General features: G+C 50.4%; 2 protein-coding genes across 2 annotated transcripts in view; one reads left to right on the top strand and one right to left on the bottom strand.

The window, feature by feature from the left end:
- Positions 1 to 291: 291 nt before the first annotated feature.
- Positions 292 to 2,450, bottom strand: CCDC185 (coiled-coil domain containing 185). Its single transcript, XM_004453226.3, has one exon. The coding sequence runs from the start codon at positions 2,448 to 2,450 to the stop codon at positions 462 to 464; it is 1,989 nt and encodes a 662-aa protein (XP_004453283.3). The 3' UTR covers positions 292 to 461.
- A 19,824-nt stretch (positions 2,451 to 22,274) lies between these two features.
- SUSD4 (sushi domain containing 4) overlaps positions 22,275 to 22,660 on the top strand; it is a 157,180-nt gene continuing 156,794 nt past the window's right edge. The window contains 1 exon segment of the mRNA XM_058275264.2: positions 22,275 to 22,408. The gene's annotated coding sequence lies outside the window, so the exon portion shown is untranslated.

The raw sequence follows: 22,660 nt of genomic DNA, 5'->3' as shown, positions 1-22,660 counted from the left end.
GACCACCAGCGCGCCCTCTTCTTTTTTTTCTTGGAGATTACTTATGGACTGATACTTCCCACCTAACCCTCTGATAAGTTCTGTGACAGGATGATTTATTAAGACATGACATAAACTATATGCCCTAAAGTAGATTTTTCTCTGTTCCTCCAAGATATGCCTGTTGTGTGTTTAGTTTAGTGGAATGAGTGTTTTCTATTCAAATAAAAATGTATAAAGCTAAGTCATTACCTTAAAGTTCCCAATTTCTATTCCAATTCTCTAAACTATCCGAGTGAATCAATAAACCAGTTCGTGAGAGGAAACTGCAGCTACTTTATATACTTTTTAAAATCAATGCTCAGTGATAATCAGATTATAAAACGAATCACACCTCCATCTCTCTCGGGTCACAGGGGCAGAAGGCCACTTGCCCTCGGGCTCAGGAGCTCCCTCTCTGCGGACAGACCCAGAGCTGGGGGTCAAAGGGAGCGGGCTTGGAGGGCCCTTGCTCTGTCTCTCGCCTGCAGGGAGGCCCTGGAGATCTTTCGGCACTCCTCGAGGGCCGCCTCTGTCTCTCGGGAGAGCCGGTTCCTCCTCTGCTCCTTCTTCCTGACGGCTTCCTTGATGCCCTCGATGTGGCACTTGTCCTCCTTCTCGGCCTTCAGCTTCAGGACGTGCTGGCTCTTCTCCCGTAGGAGGCTGAGGTCGCGCGCGTGCTGCACCCTGTCCCGGAGATTCTTGGGCACGGTCCCCCTGGCCTGCTGGGTCTCCTGGTCGGCCAGCTCCATCGGCAGCCTTTTGTGCGCCTTCCGCTGCTCCTCGGACTCTCCCGCCCGCCACCGTACCTCCGCCTTCGGGGCCCTGTCCCTCAGCTCTCGGTGACGCTCCTTCAGCAGGCACTTGGGAGTCTCGGGGGACTGCTGCATCCTCTGCTCCTGGGACAGTTTCCTGAGGAGCTCCTCGGCCTTGGCCTGGCACTCCATGAGGACCTTCCGGGCCTGGTGATTGACCAGGGACGTAAGGCTGGACTCCTGGGCCTTCCTCCCGCCGGCCGTGGTGTGCAGGTGCGCCTCGCGGCAGGCCTGCTCCAAGCTCTTCTGCGGCTGCAGGCTGGCCTGCTCCTGTGGGCCCCGCAGCGTCCGCTCCTGCTCCCTGGGTTGCTGCGCCTGGCGCTGCTTCGGGTGCTGCGCCTGGGCCCGCTCCGGTTTCTCCCGGCCCTGGTTTTCCTGCTCCTCCCACTGCCTCCTCCACCGGCTCTCCTTCTGCATCCCGGCCTTCAGCTGGCCGGGCTGCCGGCGCTGCTCCTGCTCCAGCTGCCACTGCACCTGGCTCTGCTGCAGGAGCAGCCAGCGCTCCCTCTCCAAGATCATCTGCACCTTCCGGTCGGAGCGCTTCAGCTCCTCCCAGGCCTCCACCGCCTGCTGCTGCAGCTCCCGCATCCTCTGGGCCTTCCTGAGCCGTGCCAGCACCAGGTCCACGATCTTCTGGTCCCTGGAGGAGATCACCGCCTCCGCCAGCTGGTTCCTGAAGATGTGGCTGTGCTGGCTCTGCGTCTCCTCGCTGGAGCCTGAGGACGGGGAGCTGTGGCTGGCCAGCGACCCCAGCAGCTCACTGCTGTCCCTGTTCTGGCTGTACACGCTGGCTGGCTGCGTCCTGAACTCTTTGGAGGGCGCAGAAGACTTCTCCGTGGGAACCGAGGTGAGGGACCACTGGTCCAGACCTCGGCAGACCGGCGCTGCCCACTGGTCTCCACTCGGCACCTTTTCTCGCCCCAAAGTTCCACTTTCGGGAGCACACGTTTCCCAGGCGTTGGGAGGCGGCGGGTTTCCTGGAGCTGGAGGGCAGTCCCGGCAGTGCGGACGCGGCTGCGGTGGCCGCTGGGCCTGTGACTGCCAGGCCACGTGGGGCCTGCGGGCCCCCCGCTGCGGAGCCTGGCTCTCGGCCTCCCCCCAGGCTCCCTCCGGGCGCCGGGCGCGGGAGCGCGGCTTCCTGGCGCGGGGCGGGGGCCTCCGGGCCACGTCCGTGAGGCTGCGGCTCTCCTGCGGCGTCCAGGCCCGCGGCGCCCCCCACGCCGCCGCCGGCGCGCGGGCCCAGGCGCTCAGGGCGGGCTCGGCGCGGCTCCCGGGCTCGGCCCAGCCTCCCGGCTCGGCGCGGCTCCCGGGCTCGGCCCAGCCTCCCGGCTCCGCGCGGCTCCCGGGCTCGGCCCAGCCTCCCGGCTCGGCGCGGCTCCCGGGCTCGGCCCGGCGCGCCGAGGCCACGCGCTCGCGAGGCGCCGCCGCGCGCTCCCAGGGCGCCAGGTCGGGCGGCGGGGAGAAGCGGCCGAGGCCCGCCATGCTCCGCCGGGCCTCGCGGGGCGCTGCGGGGCGGCTGGGCCGCCTGTGACGCTCAGCCACCGCACAATGCGGGGCGCCGCCCGCCGGGCGGGGGCAGCGAGGGGCCGGGGGCAGCGAGGGGCCGGGGGCGGGCATCTGGACTCGTATCGGCGCACTTTAAGGTGGTGGGGTTTTCAGAGAGTCGGGGGAAGGCATCACCCCCAGAATGGTCGAGGTGCGGGGGAAACGGGGTGAGGCGTGCCCGGAGGAGCCTTTAGCCGAGTCACGTTCCCACAGCCGCGCACTCTGCAGCGCGTGCAAATGAGGCAGCTGTGCAAGCCCCGTGGTAACAGGCTGCACCCGCATTGTGACATTTACGTGAGCAGGCCCAAAGAGCAATTTATTGTTTATTAGAGAAGTTGCGGGTTCATGCGTAAAATACAGGATTCCCTCTTATTAAGACCTTGCATTGCTGTAGTGCATTTGTTACAAGTGATGAAAGCACGTTTTTGTAATTGTGCTCTTAGCTCTAGGCCATGGTTTCACTTAGGGTTCACTGTGTTGTGCAGTTACATGGGTTGTTTTTTTTTTTAATTTATTCTAGCAACACGTATGCAAACCAAAATTTCCTCTTTTAACCACATTCAAATATATAATTCAGCACAACACTGTGAATGTAATTAACACCAACGTTTGTTTTATGTTTACTTTTTAAAATTTTAGAGCAGGGAAAAAACGACTCTATTTTTCCTCTCATATGGTACTTGCTGCTTTTGACAAAATAGGAATGTGGTGTTCATTTCTGAAAAAGCATCAGCGAAGACCGTGCTAAAATCACATTTATTGGGTTTTGGGGGGGGGTAGTCCTTTTTTTTTTTTTTCAAATTTTGTGAAATTATTTTTCTTTGCTGTGGCACCATGGCCTATGGGGGAAAGCACAGGATTTAGGATTGGGCAAACGAGTTTTTGATCTCATCTGCTACTTTCCACCTATGTGATCTTGACCCTTGCGTTCCCAGCAGGTGGAATGGGAGTACACGGGCGATAACACCAGCCCTAAGGGCTGCTGGGAGGAGCAGCTGGTTATGGAGCTTGACACCTGTTATGCATGCAATAAACACTATTTTTATGTCCTGTTAGACTTCGGTTGAAAGTTTTAAGACTTAAATTATTATATGGGTTTAAAATTTTTCTAAAGACAGTAGAAGGAAATTAACATAATCCTAAACTAGCTTAGGTGAATGGTAGCTGCCAGGGAGGGGTGGCCTCCAGGTACTGAAGAGCCTGGCTCAGTCATCTCCCTTCTCTGCGGTGCAAGGAGGAGATATTTCTGGATAACATTCCGCAAACATTGAGCACTCCTTAAAGAAGGTGCACCTTGGAGCCCACAGCAATCGCAGCCAAGCAGGGTTGATAGAGTTTCCTTAAGACATCTCTATCACCCAACTTCCCCAAAGGTGCCTCCGTGAATGGCAGAAGGTTTGACTTTAGGTTTTCGCAATATGTCACCTCTCAGGAAATACACCTTGAACTGAGGCATACTTTGAAAATTATGGTCAGACGTACATCACAGGATTGTGGCTGCCATGTCCTGGGAGCCGTGTGGTAGGATCCTTAACTAGGGCAGCTAAGGAGATGGAAGCTTCTCTCTTGGAGCAGAGGTCTCCTTGGCCGTCATCAGCACAGCTATAGCTGGGGATAAGAAGTTGTTTCCACCCGGATTTTCTATTGGCATCACTCCCATGATTTTTTTTTAAGATTTATTTTATTTATTTATTTCTCCTCACCCCCTTATTGTTCGCACTTTGCTGTGTGCTGTGTCTTTAGGAGGCATCAGGCAATGAACCTGGGTCCTCCCATGTGGAGGGGAGGTGCCTAATCATTTGAGCCACCCCTTTCCCGGCTTGTGTCTCTCATTATGTTTTTCTTCTTGTGTCTCTTGTTGTGTCGTCTTGTTGCGTCAGCTTGCCATGCCTGCCCGTCACGCCAACTCACTGCCTTCTTTAGAACTTTAGAAGGCACTGGGAACCAAACCACGGACCTCCCATGTGGTAGACGGGAGATCAGGTGCCTGAGCCACATCTGCTTCCCATGTGATTGTTAGAGAGATTATCTTATGTGACAGTAATCCTTACCAGGAGGTAAAAACATTTTTTAAATTACACCAAATTTGAAATGGAATTATTTAACTTTTCTAAGGTAGGAAATTTTTAGGCATGAATTGAGCTGGGCTGTCACTGAGTTTCCTACCCCTCTGTTGAAGCTTTGTAAAGCATTTTGCAGAGCTAAGTGTGGCTCTGGCCAGTACCTAGGCCATGTCCTGTTTCAGAGAGGCAGTGTTGTGTGGGCGAAAGGCTACTGCCCAAGAGCCAGGAGACCTATCACCAGCCGGCGCTCTTCCTCCCCCCCTGCCCCCCGAGTCGCTTAGAGCAGTTGTCCCAATTTCCTCCCCTGTAAAATGAGGGTGCTGGAAGAGATGATTTGTAAGGGCTTTTCCAGCCCCAGATGTAACTGGAGAAAGAGGTTCAATCTAATAGATGCCTCCACATTCATTCTGTAAAGCAAAAATGAGTTAATCCATGAAAAATGCTAGCAGCAGTGCCCGGCATGTGGTGGCTGCCCTATAAATATTAGCTAAGCGAATCATTATCATCATTATGCCAAGAGCACTAAACCCGTAGCACTGTAGAGCTGGATTTAAAGATGCAGTTTGGGGCACGGCCAGCACGGGAAGCCAAGGCCTCAGGTTTCCTGTTCGGGGCTCTTTGCTTCTTGCTTCCTCCGAAGGTTCCCAGAGGTTATCGTGAAGTAGGGCATAGCTCACTGACCCCTGCTGCTGATGGAGCACAGGACATGGTGTTAACCTTATAACACCACGGATATTTATTGAAAGTCTGGGCCAGGGTTCGAAAGATAATCCATGTCCTTTCCTACAGCATTGCTAGGAGAGAGAGATTCAGGGGAACAAGGTGGTAAGTGGGCAAGTAGTGGCCATCACAGAGTTCTTAGAGGAGGCGGAGGTTCATTCTACCTGGGTTGTTTGTAAGGGAAGGCTCATGCAGGATGCCCACGGGGCTGCGGCGGAGCGGACATCACCAGGCAGCTGGGCAAGCCACGACGGGGCGCCTCCGAAAGGCCGGGCCCGCTGGGGGTCGTGTGTGGTTCGCGTGGCAGGATGCGCAACCTCTGGCACCGACTGCAGTAGTTTTGTTTTTTTAAAAACTATATTTTATTTATTTTTTTAAAGATACATAGATCATACAAAATGTAACATCAGAAAATATAAGAGGATCCCATATACCCCCACCCCCACCCCTCCCACATCAACAACCTCTTTCATCAGTGAGACACACTCATTGTGTTTGATGAATACGTTCTGGAGCACTGCTGCACCGCATGGATTACAGCTTCTGCGTAGTTTACACTCTCCCCCAGTACTTCCAGTGGGTTATGGCAGGATATATGATGACGTGCATCTGCCCTGCAATATCATTCAGGACAACTCCAAGACCTGAAAATGCCCCCACATCACACCTCTTCTTCCCTCTCCCTGCCCCCAGCACCTTCCGTGGCCACCGCCTCCACATCAGTGGTACCATTACTTCCACTGCTAGAGTCACCATAGTTCTATAGTAGAATAAGTCTATAGTAGAATACCAGCAAGTCCACTCCAGTCCCTACTTCATTCCTCCCTCCTGAGGACCCTGGCATGGCGATGCCCACTCTGCCTGTAACTCGAGTGGGGGCTTCGCCGCATGTGGCTGGTGGATGGAGCACCCTGCTCAGCTGCGGTAGTGTTGGTGTTAACTGTGTACGATTCAGACTCTGGAGTAGGTCAGAGTTCACAGGTTCAGGGCACGGTCCCCCCAAGTCCCCACAAGACTGCCCTAACTTTTTTTTTTTTTTAATTTATTTTATTTTTTTTATTGACTTTGTAATAATATTACATTAAAAATATATATATATGAGGTCCCATTGAACCCTACCACCCCCACCCCACCTCTCCCCCCCCCAGCAACACTCCCTCCCATCATCATGACACATCCATTGCATTTGGCAAGTACATCTCTGGGCACCCCCACACCCCATGGTCAACGGTCCACACCATGGCCCACACTCTCCCCCATTCCATCCAGTGGGCCCTGTGAGGATTTACAATGTCCGGTGATTGCCCCTGAAGCACCATCCAGGGCAGCTCCATGTCCCAAAGACGCCTCCACCTCTCATCTCTTCCTGCCTTTCCCCATACCCATCAGCCATCATGTCCACTTTTCTCAATCCAATGCCACCTTTTCTATGTGGACATTGGATTGGTTGTGTCCATTGCACCTCTATGTCAAGAGGAGGCTCAGATTCCACATGGATGCTGGATGCAATCCTCCCACTTTCAGTTGTAATCACTCTAGGCTCCATGGTGTGGTGGTTGTCCTTCTTCAACTCCATCTTAGCTGAGTGTGGTGAGCCCAATAAGTCAGATTGTAGGTGCTGGAGTCTGTTGAGGCTCAGGACCTGGCTATCACATTGTCAGTCCAGAGGTTCAAATCCCCTAAATATATCTTAAACCCCGACACTAACTGCACCTCAGCACATTAGCATGAAAGTCTTATGAAGAGAGATCCCATCTGAGTCCAGATTCATCACACATAAACACCAGTTCCAAAGAGGGGCCATCTGACCTGGTAGTTAACCCCATCTGCCATGACCATAGCACCCATGGATCTCTTTAGCCCTCAAAGGAACCGATATCTGGGGGTTGTATCTGCTTTATCTGTCTCTCAGACTCTGCTCAGTTGTGCATAAGGGAAATCCTGACAGCCTCCAGACTCTTTTTTAGAGACTTGTAGCCATATAAACTCATTTCTCCTTTCCATTTCCCCCTTACATTAGGTCAAACAGCATTTTAAAGTCATGTTATTTTATGTAGACAGGGATATTCCGCTGATCCGCGTTGAACCTTCCGTATGAGGTCATTTTCCAGTTGCATCATCAGTTGGTAGTTGATAGTGGTCCCTCGGTGCCAGGGAGGCTCATCCCCGGGTGTCATGTCCCACGCTGGGGGGAAAGGACTGCCCTAACTTCAGACACCAGCCGCAAGTTTGGGGGTTCCCAGGCCACCTACACATCTGACAAACTGGCTACAAATCCTGGAGTTCCCACAACCCCCTCTGGTTCAATAAATCACTAGAACAACTCCCGGACCTCAGAAAAGTGCTCTACTTAGGATGGGTTTTATTATAGCAAGAAGGATACAAATAGATAGGGTGAGGCCTGGGGGGCAACCTGGTGTGAAACTCCCACCTCCAGTCCAGGTGGAGCCAGGATGTGTCCCCTCCCAGCACATGGGTGTCTGTTAGCATCCAGAGCAGCTTTCCAGAGCCTGGGTGCCTGGAGTTGTTACAGGGGTTCCATAACCCAGGTAGACGGATGGAGTCAGCACCGTGTGGATGAACCCAGTGTCCAGCCACCCTCTACCGCCTGCAGGGCGGGTGCTAGGACGTGGCTCAGACCTCACCCCTAATGGCATGGCCAGCCCTCGCCCTGAGACGTCTCATCAGCATAAGCCATCAGGGATGGACAGGAGGTCGCCGCGAACGGCAAAACCTTTCATCATGGGAAACGCCAGTGACCTAAAGGCTATCTCCCAGGACCTGGGAACAAAGGCCAGCCGAATTCTTTGTTATAGGACACGGTGGTGTGTGTGCGAGGAGGAACGGGGCGGGCAGTGGCGCGGCGGGTGGTGAGATGGGAAGGTAGGCGGGGCAGGTTCCGTGCAGGGCCTCGAGTGCCACGCCAGGGAACGCCGACCGTGGCCCGCTGGGCAGAAGAGGCCCAGCTGTGTGGAGCAGGGGGACGTTAGCGCGGGCTCTGGGGCCTCTGAGTCTGCTTTACCTAAAGGAACTCAGCTTTTATCTGTTTTGTTTTATCTGTTTTATCTGTTTCTTCTGCTTATTAAAAAAAAAATGGGTCTCAATCCACTGTGTTGACAACAGTCAGGGGTCAACGAAAATCTTTCATCAAGGCTATATTTTAGAAAGCTCACCCTGGCAGCCCTGTGGAAGGTAAATTAGAGCGTGAGGGGAGGGGAATCGGAGACAGATGGCCAGTTAGGTCACTGGCTCAGCCCCCTGGATGAGCCATCGGGGGGCCTTAACCCAGATGACAGCAGTGGGGTGGGAAAGGATGGATTCAAGGGACCCTGCAGAAGGGGAGACCTGCTGACGGATTCTGGAGAAAGAGGGCTTCCAGCCCGGGGGCCTGGGAAGGTGGTAATGGCAGTAACAAAAGGCCTGCAGGGGAGCGGGTGTAGCTCAGTGGTTGAGCGCCAGCTTTGCACGTCCAAGGTCCCAGGTTCAATTCCCGGTACCTCCTAAAAGGAAAAAAAGTGTTTCCAGGAGGGGTGGCCTTGAAAACAATGATCCTGGAAAGCAGGTGGAAGAGTCTGCAATAAGACGTGAGCTCCCCAACTCCACACCCAACAGGAAACAAAATGTCTGGAAGAGAACCCTTTTCTCTGAGGAGAGTCCAGGCCTTCGAGCTCAGCGTGGAACCTGGAAGACGTCCCCTTCACCTGCATCGTTAGCATCTGCTGAAGGCCCCTGGGAGGAGCACAAGCCCAGACACCACCGTCTGCTCTTCTTGGGACAGATGAAAGAGATGTCCTGCAAATGCGAGGCTGCCAAGCCTTCCCTGGACGCTAAGAACAATCAACCTAATTTCTATTTGGCAGAAAAAATCCTCAGCGTGTTACACAGGATGCCTAAGAATTTGGGCCTTCTGCCAAATGAAGCCCTAAACCTCTTTTCTTGATTTTTTGGAGACGTGGAAAATATGGCAAAATGTGCTCTGACCCCACAAAATCCAAATGAATCTATGGAATAGAAACGCACTCTATGACCTTCCTCAAAACAGCCTGTCAATTGTTGTGGTGACTTCAAATCTGAGCTCAGAGAAACTCCTAATTCCTGGATGAATTAAAGGGAAGAAAAAAGCTGGAGCTACTTTGTCCAACAGAGCAGCCAGCAGCTACATGAGGTTATAAGTACATAAAATGTGGGTCGTGCACATTGACAAGTGCTGTGAATACAAAATACATGCTGGATTTTAAAGACAATACAGAAAAAAAAAGGATGTAAAATATCTCGATGCTTTTTGCATTGTTTGTGTCGAAACGATGGTATTTTGAATCTATTGGGTTAAATAAAATATGTTACTAAGATCAATGTCATTTTTTGCTTGTTTTAATGTGGTGAATTTAATTATAAACATGGCCCACATTTTACTTCTATTGGATGAGTTGCTCTAGATAATTTTTTCCCCAATTTTCACAGTGTAAGAGAAAGCTTTTTTAATCTAGCTAATTGTCATTTATATTAAATATAAATATATGGTTTTGGAATCACCTTTACTCAGAAGATAGTATTTGGGCCAGAAATTTTTTTCTAAATGGCTGGATAGGTAAATAATTAATTTTCATAATTTGGTTTTACAGTGCAATTTCACAGGATTTCAGTTCTTTCACACCCACACCCACTTTTCCCTTATTACACAGAAAAACAGATGCCTTCAAGAACAGTGTCTGAGAATACAAAACAGGACCCTCTCCCCATGGGCCTACAAGATACAGACTTGTTGAAAATACCAGAACTATAAAACGTTTAGAAAAAAAAAAAAAGGTATGCAAACACCCAGGCAATAAATGGGAAACTTATGTCAACGCAGGGCTAAAATGAAAATTGTAGCCCACAAACTTCTTTTATTTAAAAAGAAAGTTATGAGATAAGAGCACAGAAATATGAAAGTTAGGTTTCCATGGAAACAATCATTTGCCCACAATGCAAATATTCCATGAGTCGGAGACCCTAGATGTGTACAAATGGTGACTGACACAGATTGAGCGTGTACTAGGAGCACTGCTGTGAGTGCTTTACCAGAACAACAGGGAGGGAAGAGAATTGCCTGACACCAGTGGAGTCAGCAGGGAGTCAGGATTGGAACTCAAGCCCTCACCCCTCACCTCCGTTTACACGGTACCATCTTCCGTGCTAACACTGCAGCATCATAACCTGTTAAATTGTGAGTGCTCAAGGGAGCCTTAGAAGATTTTAAACATTTGTAAGATCTTAGGGTTTGCTATATCTTAGGATTTTCACATATGTAGCCTTAATGCAATTAAAGTCAGGAGATGATAATTAACCGATTCCTTTGATTAAAGGAAGGACTAGATAAACATATTTTCAGGGAAAGTAAATTCTCTTCTACAGTGAGAAAGAACGGACCTGCAGTCATGGGATGACTCAAAAGCGATGGAGAAACAAAATGGTATGATAGAGATATTATGTTTGTAATTTTTAAAATGTTAAAAGGTTTTCCCTGTGGAAACTTGGGAAAATAGTTGTACTTTATAACTGATCCAGTTTGGAGTTACTTCTTAACCCCCAACATAATACAGATATTATAATAAGGCAGGGGTTCTTACCCTTTTTTGTTCCCTTTGCTGGTCAGGTGAAAACCATGGACCCCTTACTAAATCCACACTCTACTGTGTATTATTTAATAAATATATCGCACCCGCACCAACACACCCCCACAAGAAAAATGTTTTTGTGAATTTTCAATTCAAGCTCACGGACCCCCTTAAATCTTTCCACAGACCTCTTGGGGGTCTCTGGACCCCTGGTTAAGAACCCTTGTACTAAGTATTGTTTTTAAGGAATGTGCTTGGTTAAGCGTATAAAAAATGTTTTATTTTTAAGTTCTGTTTCGCAAAAAATTGAGCTGGAATTTTAAGTTCAAAGAACATTAGTGTTTTGGAAAGGTACGAGTGAGTGACTTGAGTGCTGCAATGGTGGCTGTGGGTGGGTACTTTGCCGTGACTGCTGACGGTGCATATATTGTACAATGTTGTGCATCGTGAATCCTTTGCCAACGTCATTGGCAGGGTAGGGCACCCTCAGCACATGAAAATTCCAGCCTCTGCACCCAGCAGGATTATCATACTACAGGAGAATTTCCAGCAGGCAACTCGTCGTTCTGTTCTCTCAAAGCCACCTGCTCTCAGAGCTGGAGTAGACCTCAGTAGCCACGGGTGGTTCTGTCTGTGCATTCAGCAACCACTTCTGCCCACAGGAACCTTCCAGAGGTGCTTTATCCACCTGACTCTCTACAAGGCCATCTGGGAGAGTCACTAACTGTCCTCCTTGCACATGGAATGTGTTCCCTCAAGTCTTGATTCCAGGGGGGACTTCGCTGCCCTCCCTGACGGGATGAAATCCCCGAGTGTACTCCAATGGCTCCTTTCGAGTGCCAGGCCCTCTCCTTGGTGGCATGTGTCCATTGCAGGGCTACATTTGGGGGCTCTCTGGAATTTGATTAATAAAGTCCTCCTCCTATAGGCTCTAAGTTCCATGAGTGAATAGACTGTGCCTGCTGTCACTGTCACTCACAAATGGAGCTCCAGTACCCAGCACAGTGCATGGCTTCTTGTAGGTAAATACTTATTGAATGAATGAACTAAATGATTGCACTAAAATTCATGGTGTCTAACTGCAGCTGAGCCCATCGTGATGGGCATCAATCCTTCTATTTGTGCATCTACCCCAATGCGGTGGCAATTTCCAGTCTTTCCTGTTTCACCCACACCTTTACACACTCATTCTTTGTTTCTGCTCTCAATCCCATATCTTAGACAAGATCAAGGTCGTTAAGGTGGTCTCTCCCTCAAATGTCCTTTCCTCTGGATCTTCAACCGTTTTCTCCTTCCTTTTTGACACAGAACAGAAATGGTCCCTGTCCCTCGCCAAAGCCAACTCCTCCTGCTCTAATTGTATCCCTCCATCCTTTCCCAGGCACAGTTCTATCTTGTATGCCCTGTCTTGAATCTTCTCCCTCTGTCTTCTCCCCACCCCCACTGGCTCCTTTTTTTCAACCTAAAACTGTGTTCGGGTCACTCCCGTCTTCCCCAGTCACTGGCCCCTGGAAGTTTGCTCTAGACCGCCACTGTCCAACAGAGCACGCTGCGATGAGGGCAGTGCCGCATGTCTGCACTGTCCAAGGTGAAGGCCACTGGCCACCTGTGGCTGTTGAGCACTTGACATGTGACTAGTGTGACTGAGGAAATTAAGATGGAATTAATTTAAATAGGCACATTAGCTGGTGGCTACCATCTGGAACAGTGCAGTTCTAAAGCATGAGTTCTGAAATTATATTGTTTAGGCTAAAATAACTTACAGTTTCACCATCTCCTAACCATATGCACTGGGACGAGATACATTCTTTAAGAACTCAAATATTTCATCTGAAGTTGTGATAAGACTGTCCCGAGGGTTGTTATGATGGTTCAATGAGATAACCCATGGCTGTACATTAGCATCGAGGCAAGTCCTTACTAAACACTCAATAGGCATTCGTTGTCATCATCATCACCACCATCTTCATTCTTTTCCAATCTTATTCAAAGCTCTTTTTCAAACTTCAGGTCAAGATGCTGGAAATGACTAACACAATCAGTTTAGTGGGTTTGGCTAGCATTTTTATTTTTTAAGAAATAGACTAGAATAACAAATATGAGTGCCTTTCATGTAGTAGAGATAATATTAACCCATGAAATGTTTGTTCAGAAAATGGATGCATTGTGTAGTAGATGCTGATGTCAAATACATTTCTAGTAATGGGTTGCATTGGAAAGTTGAATGTTTCTCAAGAAGTGCTGCTTTAGAGTTGAGAAGGTCAAAACTGTGAGCCCGGGGCCCAATTCCAATGGCCTGTTCACAGCCTCTTCTGAATTTCTCTGTTCTGTTTGGCACTGAGGCCCATCTTCTGTTTGAATGGTTTTCCTTCCCTCCTTGACTTCTTCTGTTGACCTTTTCTCTTTCCCATCCAGTGTTTCTCTGAGGGCTGCTAAAGGCATGGGAATGTGTAAGAGCCTCAAAGCAGGCCCCCATGATTTTGTCTCTTGTCATCTTATGAGCTCTTCTCCCTTGTTGACTAGGACTTACCTGTGCACCTAATAAGATTTCACAGAAACCATGGCTTTGACTTCTGAGGCTGGGACTTAAAATTTATGGTGGTCTCTGCCTTGCTCTTTTGGATCACTCTTTCTGGGGAAGCCAGCTGCCACGTGATGAGAAGATTCACCTTGAAATCAGATCTGCGGCCCCAGGCAACCTTCAGATGACTGTAGCCCAGCCAACAACTTGACTGCCACCTCATACGAGACCCCAAGCCAAGGTCACCCGGCCAAGCCTCTTCCAGATTCCTGATCCACAGAAACTGTGAGATTAAAAAAAAGTGTGTTGTTGTTTCCAGATGCTAAAATGTTGCATTATGTGTGGCACATCTCAGACACTCAAAGACTGCTGGATGCACGGTGAGCAAGTGACCCCGGGGCTGAGGCTTGTTGTCTTCCCCGCCCTTTCTCTGGTGTCATTAGCTGTCCTGAAGACGTTTATGCCAAGGTGACAGTACCTTTAAAGGTAAAAGTGTTTAAGAAACTAAGAAAAAAAGGCAAGGTGATAGAAGGTAAGATACGATAAAAAGGGCAGGAAAATACCATTTCTTGTGTAACTAATGACTGAAAGTGTTTCAGAAAACACTGGGTTATGCTTACCTGGTAGTCAGCTGAAATAGAAGATTGGACTATAGGTGGTGACATTGTGAAACCTTCTCATTAGCAACATTGGTTTGATTTAATCCAAGAGCCAAATATTGCTACATAGAGGTCAAAGCTTAAAGTTAATGAAAATTTATCCAGCTCAGAATTAAATAAAAAGGCTAAAGGAGCAATGAATATTTCTGCTTTCTTCTCTTCTCCCTCTTGCCACCCGCCTTTCCCCAGTGATCGAATTTAACTAGCTGAAATTATATTCTGTGTATCAGGTATTTATTTATGCCGGGGTCTGAAGTGGCAACTATCTTTACATATTAAAATTGCTTGAGGGTTGTTTTAGGAAGAGGCTTATCCCACAAAAACCCCACTGGATGCAGAATAAATTGCTGGGGAAAGCATCAAAAGCAAGAGAACACGATGGTCCCTACCCTAAAGGAGCTTACCACCTAAGCAGGTGAAAAAGAGAAGAGAAAAAAAATAGGCTAATACATGTGTGTGTGCATATTAATTTACAGCCTGTGGCAGAGTCTGCTAGTTGCCCATTGAAATCTGAGTTTCCCCTCTTCCCCAGGAATAGGGTTATTCCTGAGATGACATTTAGCATCTGTAGGTGGTCATGTGACTACTTGGCCATGTGATCTATTCCTTTTTTTTTTAGGTACCAGGGCCAGGGACTGAACCTGGTACCTCATATGTGGTATACCAGCACCCAACTTGAGCTACACTGGCTCCCTGTGATCTCATTTTTGTCAATGGAATGTCAGCAGAAGACATCTGGACCACTTTTAGACATGGTCCATTCTCGCCTTACCCTCCTTCCACTATGGGATGAAAAGGCAAAGATCAAAGACTATTGGAAACCATGTGATGAAGATGAAACAGTTGCCTTCTGATTGGGCCCTCGAATGATTGCAGTAGATCAGACACCAATCAACTCCCTTACTCCACCCACCCCCATTCCTGCCCCACCATCATCGACCTGCAACAACAACCCTATGAGAGAGAGAGAAACTTTATGTTGGAGCCCTTCCTTGTTCTGGCCTATTTGTTACAGAAGTTTAGCCTACTCTAATTGTTATAGGAAAACAACCAACTCACTGCCAAGGACATCGTGTGGGGTTAGGAAGCTTCCAGAGAGGAAACACGTGGTGGGACACTTCTAAGGACGGAGGAAGCTCTGGAGGGTTGATCTTCAACCAAATGGCCAAGTCATTTAGCAAACACCCTTTACTGGGCCCTCTCCCTCACCCTTCAAAATGAAAGCCTTCAGTCAAAAGTGTCTTTGTGGAGACAGATGTCCATTACCTCTGTTTTCAAAACTATGCCATTGGTGTGCATGGCCTTATCAAAGCCCGCTTCACGGCATTAAACTCCAGGTCCATTCCTGCCTTTTCTCTCCTTCTATGTTTATCTTTTTTCTCTCCCATCTTTTCTTGTGGATTCAAATTAGTTTTTAATTACCTGAACATTATATAGTAGTCTCTCAACAAAAATTTTAAATATCTGAGAAATAAAACTACAGTTTTATTCCCACCCCAGCAATCCCATCTGCTCTCACCAGCCTGGAGATAACCCCACTGTCTGCTGAGAACCTTTTCAAGAACGTTTCGTTTTTGTGCTCACATAAATCCACGGAAAATCAATGGTATTTTTTCCATAAATGATATCTTATTATACATTTGTTCCACAATTTGCTTCTTTCCTTAGTGTGGTGGTTTAGAGCTATGTGTACCCCAGAAAAACATGTTCTTGAAGTTACTCCATTCCTGAGTGTGAACCCATGGTAAGTAGGACCTTCTGATGAGGCCACTCCAGGTAGGGTGTGGCCCAGCTTGTTCAGGATGGGTCTTCATCCTGTTACTGAGTCCTTTATAAACAGAAGCTAGACAAAAGCAGAAAGCCACGGGACACAAGAGGCTGAAACAGAACCCAGAGCGGAAGAAGAGGCCAGGAGATGCTGCCACGGGCCTTGACCCGCGGCAGAGGAGCCAGAGATGGCTGGCGGCTGGTGTTTGGGAAGAAAGTGTCCACTTGGTGATGACTCGAGTTGGACATTTTCCTGGCCTCAAAACTCTAAGCTTGTGAGCTAATAAAGTCCCATTGTTTAAGTTGAAAACAATTAATGGTGTTTGCCAGAGCAGCCTAGGAAATTAAACACTCAGCAACATTGTCTCTTAGAGTCTTCCATGTTCCTACATAGAAATCGATTCCACTCCCAATGTTTACATAGTCTGTGATTTATTAGTCATTCCATTATTCAGATTGTTTCCAACACCGTTACAAAAAATCTGAAGCGAATACCCTTGGCCCTGCTTTCCAGAGCACACGTGCCTGCCAGGTGCTTTGCCAAAGTGATCCCATTTAATCCCCTCAAAAGTTGTGTGAGATCTTCATTTAATGAAGTGTCTGAGGCAAAGGGGGCCGTGTTTCTTTAAGGGTAGACATTGAGAGGTTCAATTCCAGTAAGGGGGAGGCACATTTAAAATTTCGACCCTGTTAAATTATCCTCCTCTAGCATAGTAGATTGAATTACAATCGCACCAGCAGAACATGAGGATTCTCTTTTCTTTGCTTCATCACCAAACTCATGATACCATCAAATTTTTATTTGTAGTCCATCTCATGCATGAAAATGGCATCTGTTGTTTTAATTGGCGTGTTCCAGTTAATTAATGAGTTTGAGTAACTTTCACGTATCTCTGGGGCCAATGGTGGACAGTCCATTCCTGGCTCCCCACCTTCGCAGGCCTCCAGGGTCTTCTTTTGTCTTCAGACATAAGCCAAGCTTCCCTGCATGGCTTCCCAAGTCCAAGAAGGACTCAAGCGCTTCTCAGGAGCTTTGCCTTTTGTCATTCTAAATCCCAGCCTTGGCTGTGGCCTTCCCTCCGTGGTCTTGGCACTGGCTGTTTCTGCCTTCAAGTCACTGCGTCTCCCCTGCCTTCTATTCCTCTTACACACACACACTGACAATACTGGCATTTGCCTCCAGGAGCCCTTCCCTCTCCTGTGTGCTTTCCAACCTTAGCATTTACCCTGTTACACTGTAATTGCAGGAGCTTTTAAAAAAATAAACTCCCTCCTTAGATTATAAGCTTTTTGAACATGAGATTCTTTGTTTTTGTATCCTCCATCCCTGGGACAATGACTAAAACATGTCAGGCACCCAGTAAGCGCACTGTGAATGGGTAGATGAAGGGGCGAGAGCATGACTGAGGGAGCTCGTTTGCCCTGTTCCGCACTGCAGCCCGTGAAGCGTGGTCTCCTCACTGAGCATGTAGTTCTTCCAGGGCAGAGGTCGTGGGTGGCTCAGATGAGACAAATGAAAGAGCTTTGAAGAGTCTGGAACTTCACCCAACCACAGCGCCCAGTGCAATGCGAGGCCCATATTCTGGCATGTTCCGGATTCACTGAATGGTTTGTGGTTGACTGTATGTGTTTTCTCGGATATGAGGGAACAAAAAGAGAAGAGAGAAGGTCAACTGGTTCATTTTGGGTTTCCAATGTCAGGGAGAAATTGGTGGGGATTCTCGCCTTCTAATATTAATTGATTCAGAAAATTACTTATTGATTATTCTACTGGGTTTCGGGCTCTGTGCTCAGCAATGGGTGGGTGAAGTGGACAAGCAGTGTTCTTGCTCCTGGAGAACTTAGGATCTATTTGGAGGCATGGGTGGGCAAGCACCTCACTGAAATAGCCTGTGCTGCGTGGATCACGGAGGCGTGAATGAGGAGGTGTGGGGCATGGGAGACGCTTTACAGAGGTAACATGCAGGCACCGAGGTTTGAACAGGGCTGTGAGGCAGAGTGGCATCAAAGCGGGCCGAGGAGCCGGGGCATCAGGGGACAGGAGCTGAGAGCCCTCAGGAGGGAGGACGAAGGGGCCGCAGGGGCACGGGCAGTGGTGGACCGTGGCTCACGCCACGCTGGACGTATTTCTTCAGCCACTTCCTGTTCAAGCGCCGACACGATCTTCTTGGCTCCCTCTGAGTCAAAATCCTCTAAGGTCCATCCCTTGACCACCCTGACTTCATGCCCTCTGGATGTCTCTGTCACTCACTCCTCACCAGCCGTGCTGACCTCCTTCCTGTTTCCTGTATATGATGGGCATGCTCCCACCTTAAGGAGGTTGCATTCTGCTCTTCCCTTTGCCTGGACATGCTCTTTCCTGAGAAAACTGCATGACTCACTCCTTTATCTCCTGCAGGTCTCTACTTTCCCAGTGAGGGCTTCCCTGCCCACTTTATTAGAAGCCACCACCTCTATTCTGGCACCAGCAGCAACCCTGTCATAGACTGCTAGTTTCCCTGTCCCTTCCAAGCCACTGTCCTCGTCCTCCCGGTCACCTGGCTGCCCCATAAAGACTACATTTCCCAGCTTCTCTTGCAGCTAGGTATGAGTATGTGACTGGATCTCACTAATACACAGACATTGTTTGCCTCGGACTTCCTTTCTTCACCACATTTCTTCAGGTTAGACCCCAGCTATGCCAGCGACCCAGCATCAACCACACAGCTGAAGACAGTGGCAGGGCAGTAAGATGGGGATGGCAGCGCAAGGAGGGGGAAGGAACCTGGGCCCCTGCCTGACCTGGGGACACAGACGTTCCACCAGCCTGAACGGTCAGACAGTTACATAAGAGCTACAAACTTCTATTTAAGTTACTGTATGTTTGGATCACTTCGTTACAATAGCTAAGCCTGTCCTCTAACTTACATATCTGCCCTATTCCTTCCCTGATTAATTTTTCTGCATAGCACTTAACACCATCTAACACACTAAATGTTTTCCTTATTTTGCTTGTCATCTGTCTTCCTTCACTAGAATGTAAGCTCCTCAAGGGCAGGGTTTTTGTGTCTTTGCTTACTGTGGCATGCCCAGCATCTAGACCAGTGCTGGTTCATAGAAGTGCTCAATCAATATAGTTAGAAAGAAATTTTATTGTACTTATTGTACTGTGGGTACAATCATAAAGCCTATGCCATGAAGAAGAGTTTAGTAAATTTTGAAAAGTAATCTGAGGGTATGTGTGAGTGTATATGTGTATTTGGGGGGGGGGGGGGTAGACAGGAAATGGGGGTGGGAAGGGGAAAAAGGGTAAAGACAATGAGGAACTTCAGTTCCATCTTCCTGCGTGGAGGGTGCAGAGAAAAGGGGCAGAGGGAGAGGAGGGGTGGAGTTTCTAATGGCTTCAGAAAAGCACCTTGGGCTCTCCTTTGTCTGGGAGGGAACTCTGGGTACCCCTAACATTTGGTATTGGAATTTGAGAGGAGGATAGATAAAATAAGTTGTTTTTCAGACTTCACCTCCTACACTCTGGTTTATTGGACTTACCCCACTCAGCTAACATGGAGTTGAAGAATGTCAACCACCACACTATGGAGCGTAGAGTGCTTACAACTGAAAGCAGGAGGATTGCATCCAGTATCCATGTGGAATCTAAGCCCCCTCTTGACATAGATGTGGAATGGACACAACCAAGCCAAGGTCCACAGGAAGGAGGAATACAGTAAGGATTAGAGTGGACTTAATGATATTCTATTCATGAACTATTGTGGTTAATAATCGAGAAAATGTGGCATTGGTGTGGAAAAAGTGGCCATGGTGGCTGCTGGGTGCGGGGAATGGGAGGAAGAGATGAGATGTGGAGGCATTTTCAGGACTTGGAGTTGTCCTGGGTGGTGCTCCAGGGACAATTGCCGGACATTGTATGTCCTCCCATGGCCCACTGGATGGAACGTGGGAGAGTGTGGGCTATGGTGTGGACCACAGGCCATGGGGTGCAGCGATGCCCAGAGATGTACTCACCAGATGCAATGGATGTGTCATGATGATGGGGGAGAGTGTTACTGTGGGGGGAGTGGTGGGGTGGGGGCAGTGGGGGTGAATGGGAACCTCATATTTTTTGAATGTAATATTTTTTAAAAAATGAATAAATTGAGTAGAATTTGGGAAAAAAAATAAGTTGTTTTTTTCCTCACTTAGGAAATGAGTAATGTCTTCTCCTGCCATCCAGCTATGAATGCCATCATTCCCTTCCTCTTCCTGAGAAAAATAAGTATCAAAATATAGTTAGGATCACTTGTTTTTGTAGACTCTTTGAGGTGGAAGGTATTCATTGACATAGCTGCAGAAAAGCTATTAGGTGGAGTCAAATTACCTTGGATTCAAGTCTGAGGCTTTTTACTAGCTGGGTGGTCTTGAGCAAACAGATTGATCTTTGTCCTCATCATCCTTGCCTGTAAAGTGAGTGGAAGCCCGGCTCTTGAGTTTTTTCCTGAGATACCGTACAGAATTAACAAGCTGGTGTGCTATGATGCCCATCAAATGCTTGTCTTCTCAAGTTGCGTTCATAGAAGCAAATTACTCAGAATTCAGAAAGGAGGCGCCAGTCCTGCTGTGTGCTGGCTGGACTCAATGCACGGCACAACACAGCCCCTTTCTGGGCACAGACTTTGATCGTTAGGGGTGAGGGTCGTCGAGAAACCGGTCACATCCAGAGAGAGCCCATAAGGCGGGTGAGAAGTCCAGGAATCGTCATGCTGGAGAAGGGAAGGATCAAGGGGCCGTGAGGCCATCTCCAAATGGGAGAGTGCTGTGGTAGGAAGAGGAATTTGATTTAGCTGTGAGCCCCGAGGAGAGGGGAGCCAGTGGATCAGCGTTACCGGTAGACAGATTCCAGTTTGATGTGAGGAAGGCCTTTCTAAGAGAGGACTCAAGCAAAGATTGGGTGTTTGGACCCGATAAACTTGAATATTCCTTTCAATCCTGACATGCTCTGTACAAATGGAGTGTACTGCAGCTGAAGAACAGACTTCAATAGTACTCATATGTATCTCTTATGATTATAAGAACATGTGCACACCAACAAATATTTTTTAGCTTTGTTGACTTGATGGCTATTAGAAAGGCTTTAGGAAACTTAAAAAAAAAAAAGGAGTACGTATCCAAACTGTAGAGGGCAGTCCTATGACCTTGGGAATGTGGAAGAGTGCTCAACCAAGAAACTCTCCCCCCATTCTCTGCACCCTCTGAAGTACAAGCTTCAGCAGGAACAAACAAACTTATTCTGCACCAAGCTGCCAACTCAGTTTTACAAGGAAGAAAATACTGAGCTTGATTTATCTACTAAAAGCTAATATATCCTAGAAGAATCGGTTAAAATTACTCCCAGTAAGAGTCGACCCAGTGAAAGCTGTTATTTCCCAACCACCACCAGTATAAGAACATTTGGGAAAGGCCAGAGAAGCAAGAGAGGACACGGAGGCAGTATCGGAAACACGGTTTTCCTATCCACAAATCGCTACAGCGTAACGGGGAGCCCCTGGTTCCAAAGTGCTGCCTGCCCGCGCCTCCTCGTCAGCTCACACCCCTTTCCCCGTGGCTGGAACGGCGTCCCTCGGAGCGAGGCAGGCTTGGGGAGGGCGGTCTCGGGGAGGGACGGCTGGCCGCCAGGTCCGTGGGAAGGGACCTCAGCACTCGCAGCCGGGTAGAAACTGCGCGGAGGCAGCACCGACCAGGCGAACTCTTTCCACCGGGGGTGGTGGGGGGTTGGGGGGGGGGCAAGGCAGCCCCCTCCTCCCGGAGCTCCTCGGGTCCCGACCCACGGTCCCGGAAGCCTCTCGTGTCGAGGTGCCCAGCCTGGCGCAGCCGTGCGCACCCCCCCGCCCCGGGCCTCCCCGGCCCAGAGCCACGGGCCTCGCGCACAGCCCTGCGGCTTGCAAAGAAATGATACCCCGGAGGCGGGCGAGGGCCTCTTGGCCTCGCCGACCGCCCTGCGGGCTCCCAGGGACGGCCGGTGGGGGGGTGCCGGAGCGTGTCGCCGCGGGGAGAGAGGAGCCCGGCAGTCGACAGCCCCACGCGCCCGGCCCGGGGCCCCTGCTGTCGGGGCGCAGCGGTGGGGACGGCCGCCGCCGCAGCAGCCGGAGGCCGAGCCGCTCTCGCGCCGCGCGCGGGGGGCCCCCGAGGGCCCGCGCTGACCGCGGCGGGCACCAGGCCGAGGGCGGCCGGGCGGCCGGCGCCCGGGAGGGGCGATCGGGGGTCGCGCGCGCGTGCGGGCGCGACCGGCAGGCGCCTCGCGTCCCGGCAGGTGCAGGCGCGCGGGCTTCCCATTGGCCGCGGCGGCGGCGGGGCCCTGCCCCCTCCCCGCCCCCGCCGGCCCCCGCCCCCGCCGCAGCGCCGGCGGGGTCGGCGGAGGTGCGTGCCCGCGTGCCCGCGCGCGCCCGCCCCGCGCCGCGCCCCCCCCCAGCCGACCTCCTTCCGCGCCGCCGCGCGCTCGCGAGTGCAGGGGCCGGGCACGCGGGTGCGCGCGGCCGGGCGGCGGTCCTCCCGGTGCCCGCCCGCGCGGGGGAGCCTGCGGAGGCGCGCGCGGGGGGCGCGGAGCCGGGCGCCGCCGGGGCTCTCGCGTGCTGCTGGCGCAGCGGCGGCGGCGGGGGAGGTCGCGCCCAGATGCGGGCTAGCCTGGCGCGGGGAGGCGGCGGCGGGAGGGCGGCTGCACGCCGGAGACCCGCAGGTGAGCCGGGGCCCGGGAGGGGCTCTCCTGCCGGCGGGGAGCGCGCAGGCCGGGGCGCTGGGCGCCGCTGTTCGGCTCCCCGAGGGAGGAAATTCTTTTTTGACAGCGCAGAGCAACCTCGTTGGAGACGGTGGCAGTAGGACGCATCCCGAGCCCAGGGAAAAGGGGAGACGTGGCGGTGCGGGGGGCGGCCGCGGGGGCTGCGCTGTGCGGTTCCTAAGAGTGAAATGCACAGGCCCGGGGCAAAGTGCT

Source organism: Dasypus novemcinctus, chromosome 13 (genome assembly GCF_030445035.2).
Source record: "Dasypus novemcinctus isolate mDasNov1 chromosome 13, mDasNov1.1.hap2, whole genome shotgun sequence".
In the NCBI taxonomy this organism is placed as follows: Eukaryota; Metazoa; Chordata; class Mammalia; order Cingulata; family Dasypodidae; genus Dasypus; species Dasypus novemcinctus.
This window is presented reverse-complemented; position numbering and strand designations above follow the sequence as displayed.

Bases quoted from the DNA above. Each gene is read 5' to 3' on its own strand.
- CCDC185 (XM_004453226.3), bottom strand. From the start codon at position 2,450: ATGCCCGCCCCCGGCCCCTCGCTGCCCCCGGCCCCTCGCTGCCCCCGC.